Raw genomic sequence first — 24697 nt, 5'->3', positions numbered from 1 at the left:
CTACCAAAGTTTGGATATCTATTTCCTTGTCACTCCATATAGCATTAGTCCATTTTTTTTTTTTCAATTAGAATGTTTACTTGTAAAGAGTATGTAATAGAATCAGTCAATTATCAGACTGAGGCTCGATCTTTCGTTTATTAATCACCTACCCTAATTTAATTTATTAATATCTAATGCGAACGATCTAAATTCCACGAATGAAACCTCGTCAAAAATCTTTCCTAATCGTTGATTTATCTTCTCGAAGTATTTGTACAAAATATATATATTTTTATTTAATCCTGTTCAATTCGTTTTGTCGGAAAAGATAGTTGCCGATTCAGTTTATGAGCGACTCGCCATTTCAACAAATAAAACATCTATTATCGTTAAACGGGATAAAAAATAAAAGGCGTCGAAAAGAGGAAAAAATATAACAACGGTTCGTAAACTGTAACAGCAACTGTCGATTCAACAATCCAATGAATTTGATATCAAATATTACTTCTGTCACCCGGAAGTTGTGGACCGGCTGGAAGACTTTCCAGAACTTCCGGGTAGTCCAAAGGTACGTTAGTTAACCTTCGAACGACGGAGCCGGGTCAATCGTGACCCATGAATAATTTTCAAATTTGCTTTTAACAATTTCTCACACTTTTGTGAAAACATTGCAAATATAATTTACAATTTCCACGCTTCCTAAAATTCCAAATTTCTACTATCAGATAATGTTACTAAATAAGTTATAAATAAATTTCAAATATTTTGCCCTCTCCTCCAAGCAAAGTTTCTAGAATCCGTCCTTGGATTGTCAGTGACTCGGTGAGCCGTCGTTCAAGGGTTAAATTTCGACTTGCTAGAAAACTTTCTACTATCCTGAAACATCCTCGTATAATTCGCGAATTTAGTTTGTTAACACGAACGAACGCCAGCTAGCCTTGTTATATACCAAACAACACTTTCTTCAGAATAGTTCTGGTTTTATCAGAGATATGCTTTAAAAAACATTGTAACGCTTCTGTGACCCCTGGTGACGAGGCACTTAATAAATGAATATATAAAAATCATAATAATACCTACATACATACACACATACATACAATAATAATAATGTCGTTGATGGTAATGATGATAATGACGATGATAATAATAAAAAATAATAATATAATATAATAATAAATTTTACTATTAAAAAAATTTAATAGCAAACATGCATGGAGCTATCGTGGCTCCTTTCATCGTCGACTCATCCAACAAAATATATATTAATAATATACAATCAAATTCAAAAAGATCCTAACACAAATTGTTTTTACTCAATGGTACTAAAGAAATTATACACAATTTTGGATATTTAAAATAGCAAAGTAAATAATAATAGTGACAATTTGGATGAAGGCGGAGATGGTGGTGGTGGTAGTGTTGATGTAATTTTGACAGGGCAAGATGGTACTCAAAATTACAGTAGATATGCAAATTAAAAAAAAAAAAAAAAAAAATAAAGAATGAAGAGAGCAGGCACAGGAAAACTAAAATTCCTTACGTCGTTACTGTAACTCACTACGACTACTCGCTACGTTAACACCACTACGATTAAAGATCGGATCAAAGGAATAATAGAAACAAAATGTTTGATCGATGAGCGAGGTTGATCCTTTTTTTTAAATCATCGATCAAACATTTTTGTTAAGTTACCCCGAAGATCGGTCGAAGAAGATGAGCAAAAGAAGAGAAAGTCAACTCCTATAAGAAAGATTCATATTTGAATAAAAAATCAACGTGTTTGTGTTTCTCATCAGTCTTCACGGCATATATAATCCTCACTACGAGAGAATGTATTACTCGAAGGACGAGTTTTCGTTCGTTCCGCGCAGAGTGGCGCTGATTGGCTCAAACACGCGTATGCTAGCTCTGATTGGCTCTGACTCGCGCATGCGTTCTAACGATGTTCGGGAAACCAAGCATGCGTATACAATAATCCTTTCATTTTATAGGCTTTCTTTTCGTTATTCATGTATCTTTTTCTACCCTATATATGATCAACGGAGTGGTCAAAGGGCACCACAAAGTGGTAAAGATCCTCTTATAATTAATAAATATAACATTCTCTCGTGACGAGGACTACAAGTCTCTGTGTCACCGATCGTCAAGGAAACGGAACAAACAACAGGCGTATTAAAAAAATCACGCGCGTACGAAGATAGAAACAAACTTAAGCATCTGTCAAAGACAAAACAAAAGAAAATGAAATGAAAGGAAACTAAGAAGAGGTCAAAGTAAACGGACAAAACGATGCTGGACTGTTGTGTCACTGTCATAGTTTCTAAACGCTTCGTCAAGAAGGATCTCCATTGATTCTTAAGAAGAAAAAAACACGTACGTATATGTATATTCGCTTAACCACTTAAAAAAGAAATAATAATAATAATAATAATAAAACGACGTGTGAGGAGAAAGGAAAAGGATTCAGGAGAAAGGACCACCGATGTCCGTTAACTGGAAATATCCTTCGAGAATCTGAAACAAACGTCGTGAAACGGACGACGCCGATAGATACTGTTCCTGAAAAATGACCACCGTCGTTCGATCGAGTACTTACTTCGTGCTATCTTTATTTTTGTTTGTTCGAACTCGTATACTCGTACGTGAGAGGAAGAGACAGAGAGAGAGCGACGAAACAAGCTCTCGCGCGCCTCGTTTCTCTGCGATCCAGCGACGTCAAATTGGTAAAATTCTTTCGCTTTGGATCAGAGTTAAACGAACGAAGGCTGTTCTTGTTCGAGCGATAAGTAAGCCGAGTTTAAGTCCCAAGCCAAATCGAAAGAATCGACAGTCAGAAGAACCGTGTCAGAAGCGGACGGGTATACATTCGTTTTCACGACTTCAGGAAAATACGTGTAGGAACGTGATACATCCGAGACGTATGAGAAGAAAAATATATGTGTATATACGCCCCTCGCGGTTTGCTTTCGATCGAAAAGGAAAAAAAGGAAGGTTTTGCACGAAAGTAAAAAAGAAAAAACTGGGTGGAAAAATGGTCGGATTAGGAAAGGATTGTCGAGGGACGGGGACGGAGGCACGAGAGAGGTAAGGAGGATAGGGTGGAGTGACTAGCGGCGGCGAGCTCTACAACTAAACAACAACAACAGTATTTTCAGATATAACAACATTAACAAGTAAGTTTTTCCGCGTGTACGCGCTTACGCGTCTCGTGTGGCTTTCAGTATTGGCGCGTGCGACCGTACGTCCAACGCACGCAACAAAATTGGCGTTCCCGAAATCGCCTGGTACTTTTTTATCCTTTTTCTCTATAAACTTATCGTGCGCACGCGCGTGCACGTACGCATGCGTACGAGTCACGCGAGCGTTAATTCACCATCGGGTACTTTCCTTTTCTCTCCTTTTTTCCCTCATATTTGTTTCTCCGTTGTTCCAGGAAATCGTTCAACGCAATGCATCCTCCTGCCGAGGACTCGCGACAAAGCCAAGTGCGCGAAATTAACCGATAAGTCCGGATCACCGGTTGCCAGACCCTTCTCGCAGGTCTTCCAATCGTTAAGGTAGCAACCTGTTTTACCTCCTTGCCGCGCATTTTCTACAGACGCGGGCGTATCCGTGTAAAACCTGTCGTATGGAGTCTCGATAACTCGATTAACACTTGGTTTCGCTCGTGTGCGCTTACAGATCGGTCCTCGTAATCGGCGTCTCGTTAAACGGGAGTAAGGTGGGTCGAGCGGGCGAAGGTAGATAGGTAAAGTGAGCACGAGCGGTGATGGTAGGTGGGCAAAGAAGAAGATAGGCAAGTGTAATATTAAAAATGATCGATGAGATCCTGGTCTGGTGGCCGTTGTAACTCTGGCAACAACGACACCGATGCTAACGACGATCGACGATCATCGTCGGCGTCGCGGTTTGTCGATGCTCTACATGCCGATCGGCGGTACTTGTACGTAACGATAAATGTAAAGTCGGTAATCCTTGCTGGCCAACACGACCGATCCATCGTCCATCAAAGCTACGTCGAAGCACTGGGCGTGCTTGACCTTGCTCTCAAGAGCCGATACCAGTTGACCGTCTTGCGTGAAGATCGTCAGATTAAAGTTGTTGTGATTGTCTGCTATCAGTATCTCGCCAACTGCGTTAATCCCTACCCCGATCGGGTAGTTCGTGATCCCTTCCCCGCCGATCTGCCGAAGATAGGCGCCTTCGTAGTTGAACACTTTCACGCAGTGGGCACGATTGTCGCTGATGAATATCTCCTGTTTGTCGTTCACGACCACACCGTTCGGGAACTCGAGATGCTTCGAGCATCCGAATTTCTGAAGCACGTTGCCGGCTTGGTCGAAGATGATCACGCGCATCACTTTACACTCGACGACGACGATGCGCCCCTTCGAGTCGACCGTCACACCTCGTGGATGCTGCAGAATGTTCGCTCCAAATTTACGCACAAATTGACCGTACTGGTTGTAGATTTGTATCTGATGAGTCGGCGAACGTTCGGTAACGATTATGTCGCCAGACGTTTTCACCACAGCTACTCGGTTCGGATAGAGCAGCTGGCCGTCTCGTTTGCCGCACTCTCCGAACTGGAACTTAAACCTGCCTTCTTTATCAAAGATCTGAATGCGATGATTGTTCGTGTCCGCGACGATGATGTCGTTCTGTGCATTCACAGCGACTCCCGATGGTTCGGTAAATTGACCCTCCATGACACCAAACTCCCCGAATTTACAATGATAGATCATTTTTTGCCGTTTGATCTGTGATTTAGGTGGAAATATCGCGGCGGCGGACATTAATTTCGAGGTCAGATCGAGAACGGAATCGCCGGACGCGGCGTTTGCTGCAACAGCGACGGATGCTGGCATCGGAAAGTGATCGTTCGTGGTAACGACCGGATAAGCGTCGCTACCTCCGTTGCTCCATTTTTCGTAAGGATTCGCGTTCATGCCGTTCAAATTAAGATCGCTAATCGTCGTCGAAAACGGGCCAAGGCTGTTGGCCGAACTAAAACGTTTCGTGATGACACTGCTGTTGGTGTCAAACGACGAAGGCGAAGTGGAGGTGCAGGTCGAGTTAGATGATATCAAGCCGTTGCTATAGGGTCGGTCTAAAAGAAGACCGCCCAAAGAGCCGGCGTTAGTTGGTCCATTGTTAACATTGTTTCCGCCATTGCCATTACTCGTGAGTGCCGTTGGTCGAGCAATGGGCGGCTGTTTCCCGATCGGTCCTGCGTTGTTCTCGTTGTTGCTTCGGACATAGCCGAACGTGTTTCGCACGCCTACTTGAATAGCTTGATAATTACTGACAAACTCAAGGTCGACGGTTTGATTAGCGATATCCGGTGTGTAATTCAACAGTAACTGAAGCTTTGAGTCGAGAAGCTTTTTAACCATTAGTACTTCGGTGACAGTTGTGTATTTGGTCAGTCGCTCAACACATTCACATGTCTGAAGCATCTTATCGGCCATGTCGTTTGCCTTTTGCGTCAACACGCCCAATGATATTTGTTTAGTAGAGAATACCGATTCGAGCTCTTTCAACAATTCTTGCTTGCGCTCTTCGAGCATGGATCTGTAAAACTGGAACGTGTCGTTGATTTCGTTCTGCGCTTTGTGATATTGCACTTGCAGCCGTGCGGCCCCGTGATCGGCCGCCTTCACTGCGGCTCTAACATCCGCCGCTTTGGCTCTGCACTCTTGGACCACTCTTGCCATCGCTTCGAGCTGCTGGTTTCCTACCTCGGATATGTGCGCGCAATCGTGCAACGGGCCTGGATGATCGGTAATGGTGCACTCCTTGCAGACTAGTACGGTACAAGTGCGACAAAAGTATTTCAGTAGTTCTTGTTTGTGACGAGAACAGAAAAGGACTTTCTCGCCGTTGTTGCCGCCACCGTTAACCACCAAGTTGTTCTTCGGGATCTCGTTGTTGCTGGTTGAACTGGTGACCGTCTCCAGCTTCGAATCCCCCAAATTGAGGACCCGATGGCCCTCGAAACAGTGCATGAATTGATGTGCCATTACGCAGTTAGGACAGAGAAAGTTCGCGCAATCGAAACAACGTGCTACAGCGTCGGATTCGGTGGATTTGCAGCCGGTGCAGCGTACGCCCCCGGCGCTTCCTAATCGGCACCGTGGGCAGGGCGCCTCTCCAGGTTTCTGTGAATCCAGGCAAAGATCGCAGCTGTCGACGTCGCAGATCGCCGAGTCGCTCGCAGGCGGAGAACTGCCGCTCACTGTAACCGGGGACAGCGAGGCCAGGGATCCGATGGAATTCGCGCGCGATTCCAGCGAGAGTGTCGGCGAGGCCATCTTCAGTCAACCGGCATCCCTGTTAACAAAAAAACAACTACTCTTAGTAACTGCTCTCCGTGGATAGGTTACTTACTTTTTCTTTACACGATAAATATAATAACGGATGAGCAAGTTTCTTTTCCAAAATCAGATATCGTCGAATGGATTGCAATTGACCGTATAACTGAAATGCATTGAAATGGAAATTCGTTTAAAGCGGACAAAAGTTTAACGTCCTATTTCTCCTGAACGATAGTCAGGAACGACGATCGGTGTGGCCGTCTGTTACTCGCTAACACTTCGCCCACAGTGATACATGCCGGAAACTGTTTTCATGTTAACGTAGAACTGTCCTTACGACTTAACACCCACGCGGGACTAGCATGACCTTCTCTTTCAGTGCTCGTGGACAGTTCACGACGAAAGGAAGTGATCCCTCTAATTAAATCGTCTCGATTGGACGGTAGTGTTTCATCTGAGGGTTCTCCAGCAGATGGACACAGATAGAGGAAGGAGGATAAAGAACCAACTCCCAGACAGAAAAAATACTGCCATCTTGTGATTCCAAGGTCACTAATACCGAAGTTATGATTCTTTTCGTTACGTGAAAAAAATTCCTTTAGCGACAGAATGTTTGTTTTTCTAAATATTCATTAAAACGACACAATAAAGTACAATGATATGCTAACAGAACGAAGGATAGAGGAAAACATAGGAAAGCGAATAATAAAGGAGAAAAGAGAATAACTGTAAGGGTAGAATAAGGAGAGTCTTATCGGTCTAGGAAACGTTCTTGAAGTCAGGCTAAGTTACTCTTCTCTTTGGTACGCGGTATATACCTTCGTGTAGGAATTTCGATCGAGCCCCGAGATAAAAGGTGAATGCTTCTAAGGACTTGCAGGTTCGAGGCCGCAAGGAAGCTACCTTACATTTAACATGGCGAATATCATACGATGCACCATTTGAGGATATTGAAATGGATTAGAATTTTTAAATTTTCTGGTAACAGCGACCAAGTGCAAAGAGTTAGGATACAAATATTTTCGGGGAAACATAATTTCTAATAAAATCATCTTGATATCCGAGAATGCAAAAGATTTGAAGGGAATAACGATGAGAAATTGTTATGGGAACGAGAGGAAGTGGCAGGGTAACAACAGGGAGAAGACGAAGAGAAGAAGAGAGAGAGAGAGAGAGAGGAGCGAGGAAGTGGTGGGAGAGACTCGGGAGAGACGAAGAAGAAGAGAGGGAAGTGGAGACAGAAGAACGCGGTGCCGAAGGTAGAGTGCGTGCACCCCGATCGATGAACGTCGTTCAGGGGTCACGCTGTTCCTCCCCACTACGTTCCTCGTCCACAGCCTGCCAACTTGAAAACGAAAGAGGGGACAGAGACGAAAAGAGTATACCTATAGCACATCCGCTACGAACTACGACCTTGGACGAGAAAGGTCTCGAATCGGTCCGCAAAGTAAGGGGAAAATCCCTTACTCGTCAACGATGACTACCTTCTTTACCGTCAATTTAACAATTGCTTCTATTTTTATAATTTAACGACGTTCGATTAACCCTTCGTTTGGTCGATAAAATGACCAATTGTAAATTTATTTTATAATTTATTCCATAAGGATAGTAACTTTTTGAAAGAAAAATTATTTATCTTTTATTTTTTATTTTTTTGTTAACGAAAGGTAAGTGGATGCAAGATCCTGAAAAATGTAGTAAGTGAAATTTCTTTTTATTCCCTCTTCCTTGCAACCAAGAAAATAGTCTTGCATTCTACCTCGAAGGTTTTTATAAAGGTACAAACCAGTGCTTATATGCACGGTAACAACATTAATCCTACCGGCTAGAAGACCGGATCCTCTAAAAAAAAAGAAAAGAAAAAACTCAAGGGCGATTCATAAATCTTGTCGTTCCTTGCCAGGTCACCTTTGTATGCCAACCAATCACGGCTAACTGCATCGAGAAAATTGTGGGAGGAGACAAAATGATTCATATTAGGTGGTTGTATATAAAAGTATATAGCGTAAAATGGCACTTATGGAATATCGATTGGAAGCTTAAGGTTTTATGAAAATGACTGCATAAATCTTTTTCCAATACCTGCATCATTTTTATTATATTTTATGCTTCTAATTGATATGCCATAGATACCCTTTTTTATTGATACTTTTATCTCACTAAATTTCTAAACTTCGAAATCTATCATTTAATATGCAATGACCTAATTAATTTTATTAAATTACCACATATTAGACCAGTCTCGTTATATTTCACTAAATTGCAGAAAATCATTTGAATCGAATAAATGTTACAAATTCTGTAACAGTGGAAATTAATTAAATGTGTGCTAATTAATTTTCGATCAAAGAATCTTCGACTGCAAAAGTTAATTATTCAATTGCATGAAGTGTAGGTCATCGATGACCCTCGTAACGGTTCAATTACAGGATTTAAACGAACTGTAAAGATTAGTATGAAGCATTTGAATGATTGACTTAACTTTATGTTAAACAGTATTATCCTTCTTAATCAAATATATAAATGAAAAATTTGGCAAACTTTAAGGGATGATTTTACTTTTGCCAGAATAAATTACATTAGTCAGGAGAATTTTTAGAAATATGTTTGACATAAAGAAAGAGACAGATGATCAATTTTTATCGATGATTATAGTTGCCGGGAACGATATGTTTTCGAGGGAAGACTGCAACCGTCGTCGGTTGAATGCACTGTAGGAAGGGGTGGCGGACGGCGCGTCTGGTTTCTATGGAAACACTGCATCGACCACCCCAACCCTTCGAGCTGTATTCCGACGAGGGTCGAGTCCGTCACCGATGGTGGTGGAACTGTCGAGGAAGGAGTAACCGCCCCTGGAGGACGGTAACTGCCGGTGCATCGTCCTTCGACGCAACACGGCAATGCGTATTTCTCGTTTACAGGGTGATAAAAAAATATCACCGCGTATATTACGCTGCTCGACTTTGTTTTACCATTATTTCACTCCCAATAAATAAAATACTTGCAGAGATTATTTTCCAAATTCTGTTACATTGATTAATTTTTAATCATTATTAAGAAGTAATTAATTATTTTCATATTAATTGCGAAACGTCTGTGTATTTTCAGCAAAAACTTGAAATAATTATTTAGCAATACATAAAGCACACGAGAGAATTATTAATTTTCTGATAACACAGTATCACTCGTGCTACTCTAAACAAATATCTAAATAATTTTCTTAATTTCTTTTAATAGTCCCGTAAAATCAAATTAGCTTAAGGTGAAATTTCACCCGTGGTAGCCTTCAAGGGTTAATATAGAACGTTCGAGGAATTTGAAAATGACTGGTCGGTAAGCTGTAAAGATTTCTTAACCGTGAGAACTGTCGAAGATAAGATCTCCGAGTCCGGGTGCATGCTTTCCGCGTCGTCGAACTCGCGCGAGCATGACGCCGATATATCGCTCGCGAGAGCACGTCTTTCCGGAAGTGGCGCTCGTTTGAACCGTGGAACGGTTTACGAGCGACGCTGTTACGACGCTGAGAGCACCGGCTGTGAGCTGAACGTATTCCGGAGGTCACTGTACCCGATGAACTTCGCGATGCCGGAAGGTCGCTGTAACACACCACGCGATACGGAAAATCGATTCTAGGCTCCGATTCTCTCTCGATAACTCGTGCGCAACCATCTCTGAGCAACCAACCAGTCGTTCCGCTCCGATGCTCCTCGTACATTACGATTTTCATGAAAATAACAAGGAAAATATTGACTCGTACTTTAAATTCTATAATTTTTCCACAGACTTCATTGATCATGGTACCATGGTACGGACAAATTTGACCCTGTCAATATTAAAGCTATAATGTAAAAAATATTTTAATAATTCTAATCCTTTTCAAAACCAACTTTCATTTCGTATATTACATTTTCAAGGGAAAAGTATGGTCACCTTAATCATTAATTAAGATGCTGACTAATGGGGGTGATTGCTATCATTTGCTATCTTTGAAGGGTTTAAGCCTGAAAATACTAAAGGAGGGAAGCACAATTCCTATTTTTCCTCCTTTTTATTCAATTTATTACCGACTATATAAATAAATAAACAATATAATGAGAACGTTCTATGGAGCAAGGCTGATAGTATAAAAGAGAGAAATGAAAAGAGAGCTATCGAGAAAAGTATTATTGAGAGAAGTAGTAGAAGAGAAGAGAGGAAAAGAAAAAGAAGAGAAAGGTTCAAGCACCATTTGACCAGTCTCTGAATCATCGTTAAGCGACCGTTACACGACGGCTCGTTAAATCGTATCGTAATGTGGGTGGGTCAGATGATTCGCACGGTTAGAACAATACTTTTGGAGAATTGTTTGTAAGAATTGCACGGGCGACCTACGACGCGAGGATTGTTATCAACAAAAATCTAAAGAATTTTCAATAAAATAAATATGTTCAAGAAAAGTAGATAACAATATACGTTATTCATGGTACACGATATTTTGTGTAAGTATGGAAATTTTCGTATTAACATAATCGGTGTGTAATTTTCACAAGAATTCTTGTAACATACAATTCCTTCGGTCGAATCAATTGCGGTGCATAAAGACGCGTGTCAATGGGGCACGCGAGGATACAGTAGGGAGAAGAGCGGAAATGATTAATTTCAGAAACAAGCTTGGAATTGCCTACTCGAGTAGAATTTCAATTAAGATCAATTAATTGATGTTCCTTTGACACGAGTTCATCGTTCCGAAAAATTTCGTCGTATGACTCACTTGTTACAAGATTTTCACTCTTATATTTCTTTGACCCAAAGGAAGAGTCCTTAATCATTTTGTAATGAAAATATTAATGATACACTTATATAATCATTTTTATGAAACTTTAAATTGATGTAACATACATTAATTCAAATTACATTAAATTTTGAAATATGTAATTGTACCTAAATGGCAATAAAATTTTTATACATAAATTTATTTCTTTAATTTCTCATAACCAAAATATCGTGTACGGATTTGAAAGGAGAAAAAAAGAAAAAATTTCAATGTAACTTTCCTTTGTACCGTACGTCAAAGAGATGATAAAAAAGAAAAGAACCTGGTACGATCTGACATTAGGTTTTCACGTCCTAGCAACGTGAAAAGGATTGTGTCAAAGAACATACCGTGGTGTGTCTTTAGTCGTCTGGATACAAAAGAGCCAGTAGAAAGGGTTAGGAGCGGTAAGTTTTATAAGAGGCATTGACGAAAAGCGCACACCTGTAGCGCGCCTAACGATTATACGTATACCGACAAAAGAGGCTTTACAAGAAGCCTCTACAGTTTGTGTCTCGACAGAAACGCGATATATCGCTCAAGGTACCCTCATTTATTCCACAATGAAACAATGCTTACAAAGAAGTAGCTATTCGCTTGTAACGAGGAAGTTGTATAATATTTTTTATTTCAATTATTCCGAGTAAGAATCGTCTGTATATTCGGACGCATTTGTCAGCGTTAGGTCGTGTCCATTAGAAGGGTCTAAGGTTAAAAAATTTCAATTTCTAAAATTCTAAGATTCTAAACTTTTAAAATTCTAAAAATTCTCAAATTACAAAATTTTCAAATTCTACAATCCTAATTGTTTTATTTTGGCATTAGTTGCCATTTCTAAGATCGCTTAGTATACTACACATACTTATTCTTTGCAAAGGTCAAATGTCTCCTGCTTCTTACTGAAACGAAAGAAGAGACAAGAGCACTGCAAAGAACATTGGCCCGTTTAATGGCGGGAGAAACGTAATACGGAAACATGAGGGAACATTGTTGGTGCACCCGCATGTGTGTTCTTTCTTACGCACTTGTTCACGGGCGCATGAACTTCAATGATAATGTATATACAAAACGAGTAGGTAACAGAACAATAAAATTAAAAAAAAGTGGCTATTGAAAAGGCAGAGATGCGTAAAAACTTGAATCCATAAAAGAAGAAAAGAGTTAGAGTAGTTGAAATAGATGCACACTTATATTGACAGTAATTAAGAAACAATGCGGGTTCGTGGGTTTGGATAAAGGTATCACGTAACAAATTGATTATTTTCATTTTCGTAAATTTGTATTAACTTTATTGCTGCCACAGTGAGCAAATAAAATAGACACAGGAGGAGTTCAGGCGAGTGGAAATGTAAGAAGATATAGGAGAAAGCGAGGGTGGATAATACAAATTACTTCAGCCGGTTACGAAGGTGTCATAGAAACTGAATCCTCAGGCTTAACCCTCGACTTCGTTGGCAAATCGATAATATCATCGTCCGTTAAACTTCTCCTAGCAATTCTCTCAAAAAACTTTCATCTCCATCGTTATCAATTAGCTGATAATGAGTTGATCATTGTTCCAATAAAAATATTTTATTCTAATTTTTACTTCAATTAAAATTTGTCAATTTACTAAATTTTAATCTAATGACATATTCAATTTCATTCACAGAGTAATAACAAATAAAAAATCAGCGATCCATTTGTTTTAATGATCAAATTATTGCATTAATTGACAAGGAAATAACGAACCCTCTTCCGCAATATACCTACTAAACATACGATGCAATCAGATCTGGTGATTATCCTTTGACCATGTTTTTCTCGTGAACATTAATATTAATGAATTCGCGAACACCAGGCAAAGCTATTTCATTTTCTTATTCCATCCACGGTTAACGATCCGCTTTGGAGACCGCCGCGCTTTTTCAATCCTTCGAAACGCCGCGGTTTACTTTGACTTTACGAGTTCTCGTCTCATTACGATCACTAATTAACGTACACATCGTCTGCCGAAGCTAATTTCTGATTACGATGCGGTTCGTCATAAGAATGCTTTCTCACGACGCATCTCAAGTGTGGTAATACTCTTACAAAGGGTATCGTAGTTTTACTTTCTTTTTCGTTACACGCTCAAATAGACCGCTTAATTATTTTCTGTAACATTTTCACGATTACATATTTCATAATATTTATTACTCTTGTAATTTGATATTACTATTGGTAGATTTATATTTTACAACTATTTAATCTTAATGGGTGTAATTTGTTTTTAAAAAAACTTGAAATCTGGAAAATTATGGAAGAAGCTTTCCGACCATATATGCACTCTCGTCGACGTTAAAGACCATCCTACTTCCGGCATGGAGGAGGCCTGAACGCCCTCTTCTCTTACAAGAAGAGATCTCTACAGCTCACCCTCCTGTATCACCCTTTTACATGCAGTGCAATTTTTTTTTCCAAAATGACGTCAATATGCTTATATCTCAAGACCACGAAGCTTCGAATAGTTGAACTATTTGAATATGAATAAGTTTTAAATATGCAAATTATCCGAGTAATTAAAATTTTCGAAGATAACAGCTCTATTTTATCTCTTATTTCCATATAATGTAAATAAAATCATTTGCTCCTTTATAAAAGATAAATATCAGGTTAATTTAAATTACTAAATGATTATATTAAACAAATACACACAGCTGTTTCTGAAAAATATTCTTAAGAAGGCAATTATTTGTGTTTCATTTAAATATTGAATATTAATTGACTGTAACTAACTTCACAAACAGCATGGTATTTTTCATAATTCAATGAATAATCATGTTGAATAAAACATTCGTATTTTGTAAATTTAATTACATAATAATATTCTGTCGAAGCCTCCAAGCTGCTTTTACCGTTTTAATACCTTATCGACCATGGTAAGTCTATTAATAGTCTTTTTGATGCTTGCGGTTATTGACTGAGAATCAATTTATAACTCTTTGATCGTTAATTTAATCGAACTAATAAAATTTAGATGTATTGCAGTTAAGACGATTTTACTTTTCATATGAATCAGCTGCTCTTTCCAATTTAATTGCGAAACAATATTAATTAGTGGATCTCATGTTTCAGATCATAGAATTAATTTTTTCTTTAACATATTATTTAACTTCGACTCATAGATTCTAATTACTTCCTGAGACAAAAATTTTCTAGCTCAACGTGTTAAGATATGGGTCAAAAGTAAGCAAGTATCGGCTAGGTTTACTGTTCGTAAAGGACATATTAATTTTGTTAGATGTATTGTAAATCTGAACAATAACGAAATGTATTCCTGTATCAGGAAATGGATGTTCGTTTTTGATATCCATTATGTTGATATACGTCAACAGAAATTGAAAAGATGTGTCTGACGTCTTCCAAAGATAGCAGCCTGCTATTGTTGCAATCAGTCGTGGCAATTTACTTATTTATGAGTAATTTAATTATGATATCAGTGTCCATTAAATCTGTTCAATTTTATACAAGGACCAAAAAAAATTATGTAAAATCTTGAAATGTTCTAAGACAAATTCTTCTGTAAACGATTTTAATAATCATTTAGAATATGGTTCTTTTCAAATTTTGATATTTCTTTGCTATTTTAATTTCATCAAAGTACAGTATTACAGAGATGGTACAAACGTGCAAGATAAAGTAAAGTGCAAAGTTACCAAGAGAACAAACTTTGAAGGCAGAAAGACCAACTTACAGGGTGGAAAGATTGTAAAACTTAGTAAGCACTCCAAGGATTCTTATTAAAATATTATTATTATTTTGAAAAGTTTCTGAATTAAAATATCATCTATGCATTATGTCTGACACTGTGTAGAACAAGGGTTTTACACTAGGGTCATTTTATTCATGGATTCGATTGGCAACAACTGACAATTCTAAGAACTGTGAACACTGTAATTTCGAGCTAATTGAATCGCATTCGTTCCTCTTTTTTTTCTTCCTTTGCAAAGAGCGTCTCGACGCTTGGCGCCGCACGCACCGACGTTTTACGCGAGTTATGTGTGAACGATGGCATACGACAAAGAGAAAGAAACACAGGGAAAAAGAAGTCACAACAGTGATAATAACCACCCTATCAAATTATTATGCAGAAGAACAATTTTTTCAAAGCGAATTTGGAATAATGGATGTACTCGTGTATAATTAAGATTCGATTGATTGAGAGAACAAAAATAATTTTTCACACAGTTTGAGGTCGTATTAACAAATATGCTTTCATGTAAGTACATACAAATGAAAAGCTGCAAGTATCTATGATCTCTGATGAATGTTTTTCTCTAATCCAGTATGGTAACGAACGTGTTAAGTAGATTTCTTAGGTACGGTGAGTTAAGCATGCTTGGCACATTTGTGTCTACGTCACAGTACAGCATCAACTTTAGTCATGAGAACTACTTCCCCCTCCGTTATTCACCTCGACTCTACTTAACCCGAGGTATCTGCATATACGCTATGAATAAGTATACTTTCCTTTTTGCGTCGCTATCTACCCCTTCTTCAATCCCCCTATGAATGTCGTTCGTACAAACCCAACAAGAACGTGACTTATTGCGCTATCATCTATCTATGCGTACTATACGCGTTGTACTTAATCAATTTTATATTCAATAATCGGACTTTTTTTATCAATATCTTAATACTGTCGCACGATTCGATGTGGTTCACCGTTAAGGTTCCGCCCACGCAATTTCGCGTGCTTAACTGACTCTGGTAGAGTCTATGGCAAAAAAATGATCAATGTTGGAATTTTAGCGACATATCAATCGAAGCGTCTTTTAATTCTTTACAAACAAGTACTGAAGCACTTGTGTCGAAAATTGATTAGTTCAGAAGATATCTTGGGGAGAGTTCTTTAGGTTCTCCTTGTCTCTCCCTAAGATATCTCTTGAACTAATCAATTTTCCATCCAAGTACTTTCATACTTTTTTGTGGAGAATAACAAGATGTACCAAATAACATTGAAGAAAATATAAAATTCGACTAAATTCTGTTCAAATTATGATAGCTGAAGTCTCTCTCAGATGATGCTCCATTCGATACCATTTAATTTTCTAATGACATTTCTTTCTGTGTTAGATCATTTTAGAGCAACAACCCAGTTACATGAGACACCCTGTATATACGTTCTTCTAATATAAAAAATTCGTCGATGTGTGTAGAACTGGTAGGACACTGAATGTGGACATGGCTGGTATGTAGGTCACAGAAACACAGTTTGTATTAGGTTGTATCATATCAAATGGTCGATTTCGAAACGGTGAAACTCTGTCACGATTTCATGACATAAAAGTACTGCAAAATAGCGCTTACGTCATATCAATTTGAAATTTAAAGTTCAATGAAAGAAACTTTTCGATTCAGAATTTGATTCTAGCCTATTGTCAAACGAAGGCTCGTCATCGGTGTTGTAAGAACCGAATTAAAGAGAAACCGCGGCAATATAACGAGAGTCTACTGTAATATTAATATTATCTGTGATTTTGGACATCCTAACTTTCAATGATAAAATTTCGAAAAGCAACCAACACTCGATCGCGAAGCACACAGACGTTAGAACGTTTGGTCGGTGTGTATCTCGTTTTCGTGATAGACTGTGGCGCATATCGTTGCGGCTAAAATAAACCCGTATTTTTAGAATAGCCGCGTGTATCGCGTAGGTGCTGCTTTATCTCTTTGCACGCGACGCGTCTGGAGGTATATTCACCTTACCTTCGACCTTCGATCTTTCTTACTTTGTCCACTTGCAAACACCATCTCTCGTTTCGCAAAGTGCTCCAAACATCCTTACGTACTTCAACATTATTGATGGAGATTGCTAAACAGCTCAAGAGCTTCGATAGACAAAGAAGTGTGTATCGTTAAGGCAAACATACTTGGTTATCAAATTGTTTTAATATTTAATTGGATGCAAATATCAATGATATCTAAAAATCGTTACACTTGACAACTATTTTGCAGTACTTCTATGTCATTGAATTTCTACGTTCCGAAATCTACCATTTGATATGCAACAATCTAATTGAAAAAAAATTTTCGGAAAAATCAAATTTTTTATATAGTAAAAGAAGTAACGATTTCTAGGGACGCCCCTGACCCTTCCCTACCCACTATAGCAAGACTAGCTCTTTTACTTTGCTTTTCTCCTCTACCTCTTCTGCTTCTCATCCTGTTTCGCCTCATGGAAACTTGGTTGTTGCCCTGCGAACCCTCGGTCATCCTCTTTTCTAACGTTTTGCATTCCTCGAGCCCTGAGAACGCAGACTCGGCGACCTACACGATTCTTTTTCGAAGTTAGATCTTGTCTGACGATAGTTAATGCGTTAAATATATATAATACTGGGTCATCGGTGACCCATTATGTCTAGCTATACGATTCTATATTCCTTACAAAGGAAACAATTTTTGCCTTTTTTTAAAAAAAATTTAATACATTCATCAGCAGCACTCGAAATTTTGTTCAAAACAAATTATTAAGAAATTATTATAACTCCTTAAATATGCATATTTTGTGACTTTTTATTGTATGCGACGTAAACAAATTTATAGCATTCGAATCGATTAATCGATAAAAAATGATTTATCATAATAAAAACACCGGGTCGACGCGACAAAGCAAGATGAAAATTCGACATTCAAATGTGCAAAGTTACATACCATTTGCCGGATATCGTTCACGAGAATATACGAAAGGGCTGGTCCGTTTCACAAGGGAATTTCTTCCACTCTAATTCTTCCATAGAAGTTTCAGCATCGGTGCATCGTATAGCCGGGCGCTACCGTTGCACCATCGTCGTAAATAAGTTTTACAGAAACTCCCAATTAAATGTCAAGCCATACTAGGCTATTCTCATTTTAACACTTCACCCTCGTCGATGCTATATTTATCTCTTAATTTGTCAAGTACCGATCAAACGGGAACGTCTAACTTTTATCCGCAAAAAAATCAACCAAACTGGATTTTAATTGACCGTAAATTTACTAAACGTCAATTAAACTGAAGCATCAAGTTCCTTAATCTTAAAGTTACAGAATTTGTTAAGATGTTTTGAGAAATAACACTTTGATCGTAACAATGTGACATCTACCTATTGTATTGAAAGCGATGCTTTGTCTTTGTCATCAAAGGTAACCATCATCTGGTTTTAGTCGGGAGATTAATCAATCTTCCGGTTTATGGGGTTCGAGATGTGCGTAAAGTAGCGTCGATTAAATAGCATGTCAGGCAAGGTCGTAAAATCTTCGCCAGGTGCACTGACCCGCCCTACAGTGATTAAGGAGAGTAAGAAATGCGCACGGTGAGAAATGCAGGCGGGAGAGTGCACAACGCGCATCGAATAATTGCTGCTGCAGTACACGTATACGGGAGTGTTAAGCTCCTTTCACACTGACGCTACAATGTCGTAACGAATCCAAGATATAAAATTTCACGGACATAATAGGAGTACTATAAAATGAAAACTGATACTATCACAAATTGAAGTAATGATATATCGTGTCGTGTCGGTAAAAATCGTGATTTACCGTCACAGGAAAAACGTATCCTTAAATCAACACATCGCGTGATTGACCTGATTTATTTGGATTACAGTACCCATTACATTGTTCCGTGACACGGTACGTTTTATCACTGAATTATAGTGTGAATGAACCCTAAGGCGCCTGGTCGAAAACACCCAACATGCCACGCACGTACCCCTGACGTAATAAAACGTCCGCGTGTACAAGCGGCGACTATTGCTTTTCTCCCTTGAAAAATGCACACGGTTTCGCGAAACTCTGTTTTGCCTGGTCGATGAAACGGAACACAATGGGTCATTGTGCTACGATGCAAAAAGGAACGCGTGGTTGACCATCCTGGAGGATGTGCCACTACGATTAACATAGTCGGCACGAAGGGTTTCATTGAATTTCAGCTTCTTTGTTTTCAACCGTTCTTAACCATTATCTATTTACTAACGAAGGAAATGATTTGAAAAGGAAATTGCTCGCATTGTCGGAAAACGGTAAGTTCATCGATTGATTCACGTAATAGATCTACTGTGTATTTTAAGAGGGGAAAAAAACAGTAGCATAGTTTTTTTTTTATTTCAGAAAAATCTGCTGTGATTTGTTAATCGATATATTTTCAATATACACTATCGTTCAAAAGTATGGAACCAAATGTTGTTAAAAATGTAACTTTAAATCAAAATAAAATATATTATTTGACTCTATTTAAACATTAGAACAGTGTACAAGGGTTAGTACATAAATATGCAGATTAAGAAAAATCAACCGTTCTTATCCGATTACATTAACAAAGGTAGGCACATATTTAACGCGTACCAAGTTCCATTTTTATACACCTGTTGATTAGTCGACGTGTAATTATGTCGTATTTCATTTAATGAGTGTTTTGTACAGCTGTTTTTTGTGTTAATAATTTACCGGCAATTCGTTTCGTTTTACAGCATCGCGTTTCATAATTCTGTCATGCTCATTAATAAATTAGCCTAATATTTACAAATTTACATTCATATATCATAAAAAAATATTAATGGTTCCATACTTTTGACTGACGATGTACATAAACATATCGAAAAGGCCTATACTTTACCCTCAATGTGTAATTCTGGTAAACCTTGCAATGGCCTCTCACAGATTTATCGTTTCGATGCAGCACCACTCGAAAATACCACAGGACTCACCTGTAATCAAAAGACAAACTCTATCATTTTCTATTATTCATTCTGAAATAGTTAATTCGTGTCGCGTTTGAATTTTTGAAGGATCTTTGAGGATACGCTTTGTAAGAATTAAACAGGCTCGAAGTTACAAATTAACGAGGCGTTCAGATAGTAACCCTTAAACCGGTTAATTGGCCAATGACACGAGAAACAGGCAAGTTTCTCGCGATATCGCAACAGGAAGCGGAAGGTGACGGTGGTCTATTCTTACGAATACTATACATTGTGTTCCTTCCTCGTGAAGTTATCGTTATCTCTCGGTTCATTCGAAACGTTTCATCGAACGGCAAAGGAGTCTTCGAAACGATAAGGGTATTCTGATACCGCGCAGAGAAAAGATCAACGAACATTTTTCGAATAAAAATAACTGATTTAATTGAAAAATAATAAAATATCAATATAACTGTGCATAAATATTGCGACTTTTATTTGTATCGTTGATAAATGATACACCACGTTTATTTAATCTTTTTGCCTTTTTTCCTTACGACAAAAATGATAACAAGGCCGTAACATAATCGAAATTCATTCGTAGTTACCAGTAGGTGGTCGCTTCGCAGGAAGTTTCGCTTCGCTCTACATTTCCGGTTATCCGAATGAATCCAACAATGAATTTATACGACACGATGTGTCATCTCTTAGGTTTTACAACTTATACAGCACATTTATATTACGTATTATTTGTGTAGAATTATATTTTGTATGTTTTCAAGAAATTCGATGGCATACGGATAATTTATTGTTAACTTATTAAGTTCTATGTTAGACGCAAGAATGATCGTAGGACACTGGGATCCTTCTTTCTTTTTTACATTTATCCTTCAACACATTAAATTTCAAGGACCAGGGAGATCAATATTATATTAATTTGATAAGATAATACATGGAAAGTTTAAATTTAAATATGAAACAATTATAGTTAGCAAGTTTAGCTCTAAAATTTTTTTGCCTCGAGTTCAAATCCCGTCCAATTTCTTTTTTTTGTTAAGATAAACATATGGACTGGATCACATAATTGAGTAAAAAATTTCAAAATATATCACCTGTCTGCTATGTCAGGGTTATTCAACCGAACGTTTTAAATGTCTTATTCTGTCTAATTGCCAAAACACACAAGTTCAGTAATGCGTATACTACTTTATTAGCTTGAAATATCCTTGAACTTAAATCTTCGCAATACGAATGAAAGATTTAAGTAAACAAAGAAAATAGGTGAGTTCGTGATAACCGTGACTCTAATGAATACACTGTATGTATTTGAAGCGATGACCACTCACGTACCAGCAATTTCTTACACGACAGATGAATGAACGATAAACAGCTAGAAATATGCCGCGTCTAATTGCTTGACAAGCGATGATAATATACCGTTGCATGTTTTCAATTCTTCTTGAAATAACATAGCATACAATGTTTTTTTTAATTATCAAAACAATAAACCTCGTGAAATTATATTAAAAGGTTATCTGTCATATCTAGCCAACTTTCGAAATTTACTCTCGCGAAACAACAACCTAAACACCTCTGATTTATATAGTAATATTACCGTGAGTGAAGGAGAATAGATTTTTGAAACATAATTCGAGAATCTATTCTAGCGTTTAATTTTCCTACGGGCTGTTAGATTCTCATCTAATATTAGATTTCGAGCAAATAGCGGAGAGCTGTATGCGCAAGGACCACCGAAAACAAAACACTGATCGATGTTGGTAATTTTGAAGCAAAACCATTTTCACGGTAAATTTCAAACAGGAAATATGGGCAATTTTAAAACGCACGTTTTTATCAACTTTCCCACGTTGAAATTGGCGTCGAAACGATCTATTGATTTCCAAAGGCTATTCGTATACGAACTAAAAACTGAAAGTTATTTAATCAACGAACAAAAAGTAACTAAGCGCGAGACCATCGTGTGACAAGATATATCCGAACTCGTGTTTTTTACAAAGTAATTAACCAAATATTAACACGCCGCGAGTGAATCACGAGATAACTTGTGTTTTGCCTTTCGATTCGTAAAAAATAAGGATAAGTAACTAAAGACGCTATATAATAACTTTTACATCAAAACAATCGTTTTGCTTAAAAATATGTGTTGAAACTTTGTATTTCAATATAGGTATGAAACATGCCTAATTTATTAATTCCCTACTATATTCTAATTCAATATTACAAAACACCTATCTTGTTTTACCAAGAATATAAGAAAAATCTTGAAGATAAATAACTCAAAGACCCAAGTAAACACAGTAAATGTTCATAAAAAGACAGAAATAATGTCTCTTTGTTTACAAGAATTTGTTTGCAAGCTGCGATTAAAAATTTGTTATCTACGTAAAATTCCTATGTTCTAATTGCTTCATTCATCAAGGCTTTATTATGATAAACATAACAGTGAAGGCCAGGAAGAGAAAAGAACTGTGTACATTTTTAAAATGATTTGCAGACCAATTTAAAAAAAAAGATTTCTTGTTATTCTGTCTCCAATTTGTTAATTTGTATGTTAAATAATAATTTTCGTAAATAGCTCGTTTGAAATATCACGTGAAACTGTCAAAGAAACGAAGATAGTGGAATAACAAACGATACGTATCATGGTTGCGTGTATGGCCTAATTGATAATAACCAAGTAAGGACTTGGGAAACGCGCAGGCCACTTCCGGTGATAATGTCGCTCATGTTCCGACGCCGCACCTCCTTGGACACAGATGAACCCTACATATACAACTTCATTTCTTAGTTTCCTTTTCTAAGTATCCTTTAGTTTGCATATTTTTTTGCAAGCTCAAATCTGACCCTGCAATTATCCTTTTATCATTGCATCGCGAAATGCAAAACACACACAACTGTGTTACTTATTCCGAAACAATGCACTGACTCATTATCAGTCAACCGTAGCTTCTATTTAGTTCATTAATCATTAACACGAATCGTATTTACGTAGCTTCGCGTATTTATCATGACAGTTCATTGTTTAGCAACAATTTCAAGCTGTGAGTTTCCGTTTAACGTACATTCGCAACCATGGCACAAATATTGATTGCTAGTATATTTCCATCGATTCTTCAATTTGTTTTTCATTAAGTTCGTCCGATTTTGCATACAATCTCTAAAAGTGCATAAAAATTATTTAATAAACTAAAATCAATCGATCTACAAATGCTCTGTTCACCCGCTGTATTTTCAATTATTATTCTCTCCGAGTTATCACCGGCAAACAGATAGCGTTATTGTCTTTCTTAATTTTTCATTTTCAAGGATCATCCGATTCGTTTCACAGATAGCTACGTTATCTGGGTGAAACTAGAACGAAAAAAAAAAAAAACATATATACATATAACACCAGAGATTCGATCGTCAAATACGAGAGACTAACTAGACCCATTTGTATCCGTTCAAGTTGCTTTTTACGAAAGAAACGATCATCAAGCTACGGTTGTTTGCGATCTCGTTTTGACCCGCATTATCGTGGCAATTCAAACTCGTGACGTATGATTTTTTCTGCGAACAAACATCGCGATCTTGTCGGTCTAAATCCAATAATACAATTGTAAATGCCTACGAACGTGACGCAAGGTATCGGGCACGAATAAAACGGATATACGCTGCGATGAATGGATCATTTCTGCATTTTCTTTCATCTTTTCAACGCCGGTGTTGAAACAAATTGGCATTGATCGTTTGATAGACTCGGTTCCATATGCAGGATGGTTCTATTTCAATTTCCTCGGGGAAATATTTCGGAAAATATAAAAAATACAAATATTTCAAGAGAAAGTTGAAGGGTATTAAATGGGACGGATTACACCATCAACTTTGATCTTTTTTTTTTTAATTCTATTTTTAACGAAACTTTATATATATTTTTATAATATAGAATAACTTTTACGAAAAATTTGTGTAAACAAAATAGACATTACGTTATGTACTTGATGCGAGTAATGCGACAGGAACGAAGAGACAAACGATAATGAAGAGAAAGCGTGTCAAGGCCACAAATTTGGAAACAAAGGTTGACAAAGTATTACGAGGATAAGCAGGTGAATCAATTGAATCGAACAGAAAGTAAAAATACCGTCCTTAATTAAATGTACTCTTAAATGTACAGTATCGAAGAAACAGAAATTCTCTCACTGTGAAAATGCTTAAACGAAAGAGGAACTCGGGTTCCACGAAGATCCGTTTTTGTGGCATTTGATAATCTTGACAAGATAGCATTTTAAGTCCACATCTGGCATCCTTCTGGCATCTGTAGTTATCGTTCAGAACTTTTCATCTGCGTCAGAAGCATAAAAACGAGCCATGGAAGGCGACGGATTCCTACTCGTATTGCCAAGAAAGGAGAAACAAAGCTTTAATTAATAAGTCGTATTCCCGAGGGAAAACGACAAAGAAAGTTCTAAACTCAAATTTCAAAATTTTGAAATTTCAGAACGCGAAGTTTGGAAAAAAATATTCACAAGGCCAGTCCTAGAGGACCAAATGGTATAAAAATTGGCTACTTGCAATTGAAAGGTTATGCATTTTTATAAAAATATGCAAAAATCAAGATATAATGGAATATTGGTGTTTATATGGAAATGTAACGACACAAGGGCGATTGGTGTACCGAAACTTTTGACCGGTAGTGTATTACATATAGCAATGGTCGCCACAGGTTGTCCGATCAAAAAGGACCGGTTCGCAATTAATCGATCCACTAAACTGGAGTTCGTGTGCCGTCCTTAACCTACATTCTCGTCGCCGTCACTCATAAAATTACGTTTCTCCGTCGTTGATCCGGCACGATTCCGCGTGAATGATAAAATTAGACGGGAACGCGCGGTGGTTACCGGGCATGGAAAGCGGGGAATAAA

General features: G+C 37.7%; 1 protein-coding gene across 9 annotated transcripts in view; it reads right to left on the bottom strand.

Moving 5' to 3' along the window:
- Positions 1–2159: 2159 nt before the first annotated feature.
- LOC114873818 (brain tumor protein) overlaps positions 2160–24697 on the bottom strand; it is a 37991-nt gene continuing 15453 nt past the window's right edge. For 3 of the 9 annotated variants that reach the window (XM_029182542.2, XM_029182544.2, XM_029182543.2), the window contains 2 exons: positions 19712–19802; positions 2160–6318 (listed from right to left, as the gene is read on the bottom strand). In XM_029182542.2, the coding sequence (XP_029038375.1) occupies positions 3906–6299 (2394 nt within the window). In that variant the 5' untranslated portion in view covers positions 6300–6318; positions 19712–19802 and the 3' untranslated portion in view covers positions 2160–3905. The remainder of the gene's footprint in view (positions 6319–19711; positions 19803–24697) is intronic. The other 6 variants (XM_029182548.2, XM_046288015.1, XM_029182545.2 and 3 more) reach the window with 3 other exon arrangements.

The sequence above is a fragment of the Osmia bicornis genome, chromosome 11, assembly GCF_907164935.1.
Source record: "Osmia bicornis bicornis chromosome 11, iOsmBic2.1, whole genome shotgun sequence".
Taxonomy (NCBI): domain Eukaryota; kingdom Metazoa; phylum Arthropoda; class Insecta; order Hymenoptera; family Megachilidae; genus Osmia; species Osmia bicornis.
The sequence above is the reverse complement of the archived record's forward strand: the minus strand, read 5'-3'. Positions and strand labels throughout refer to the sequence as shown.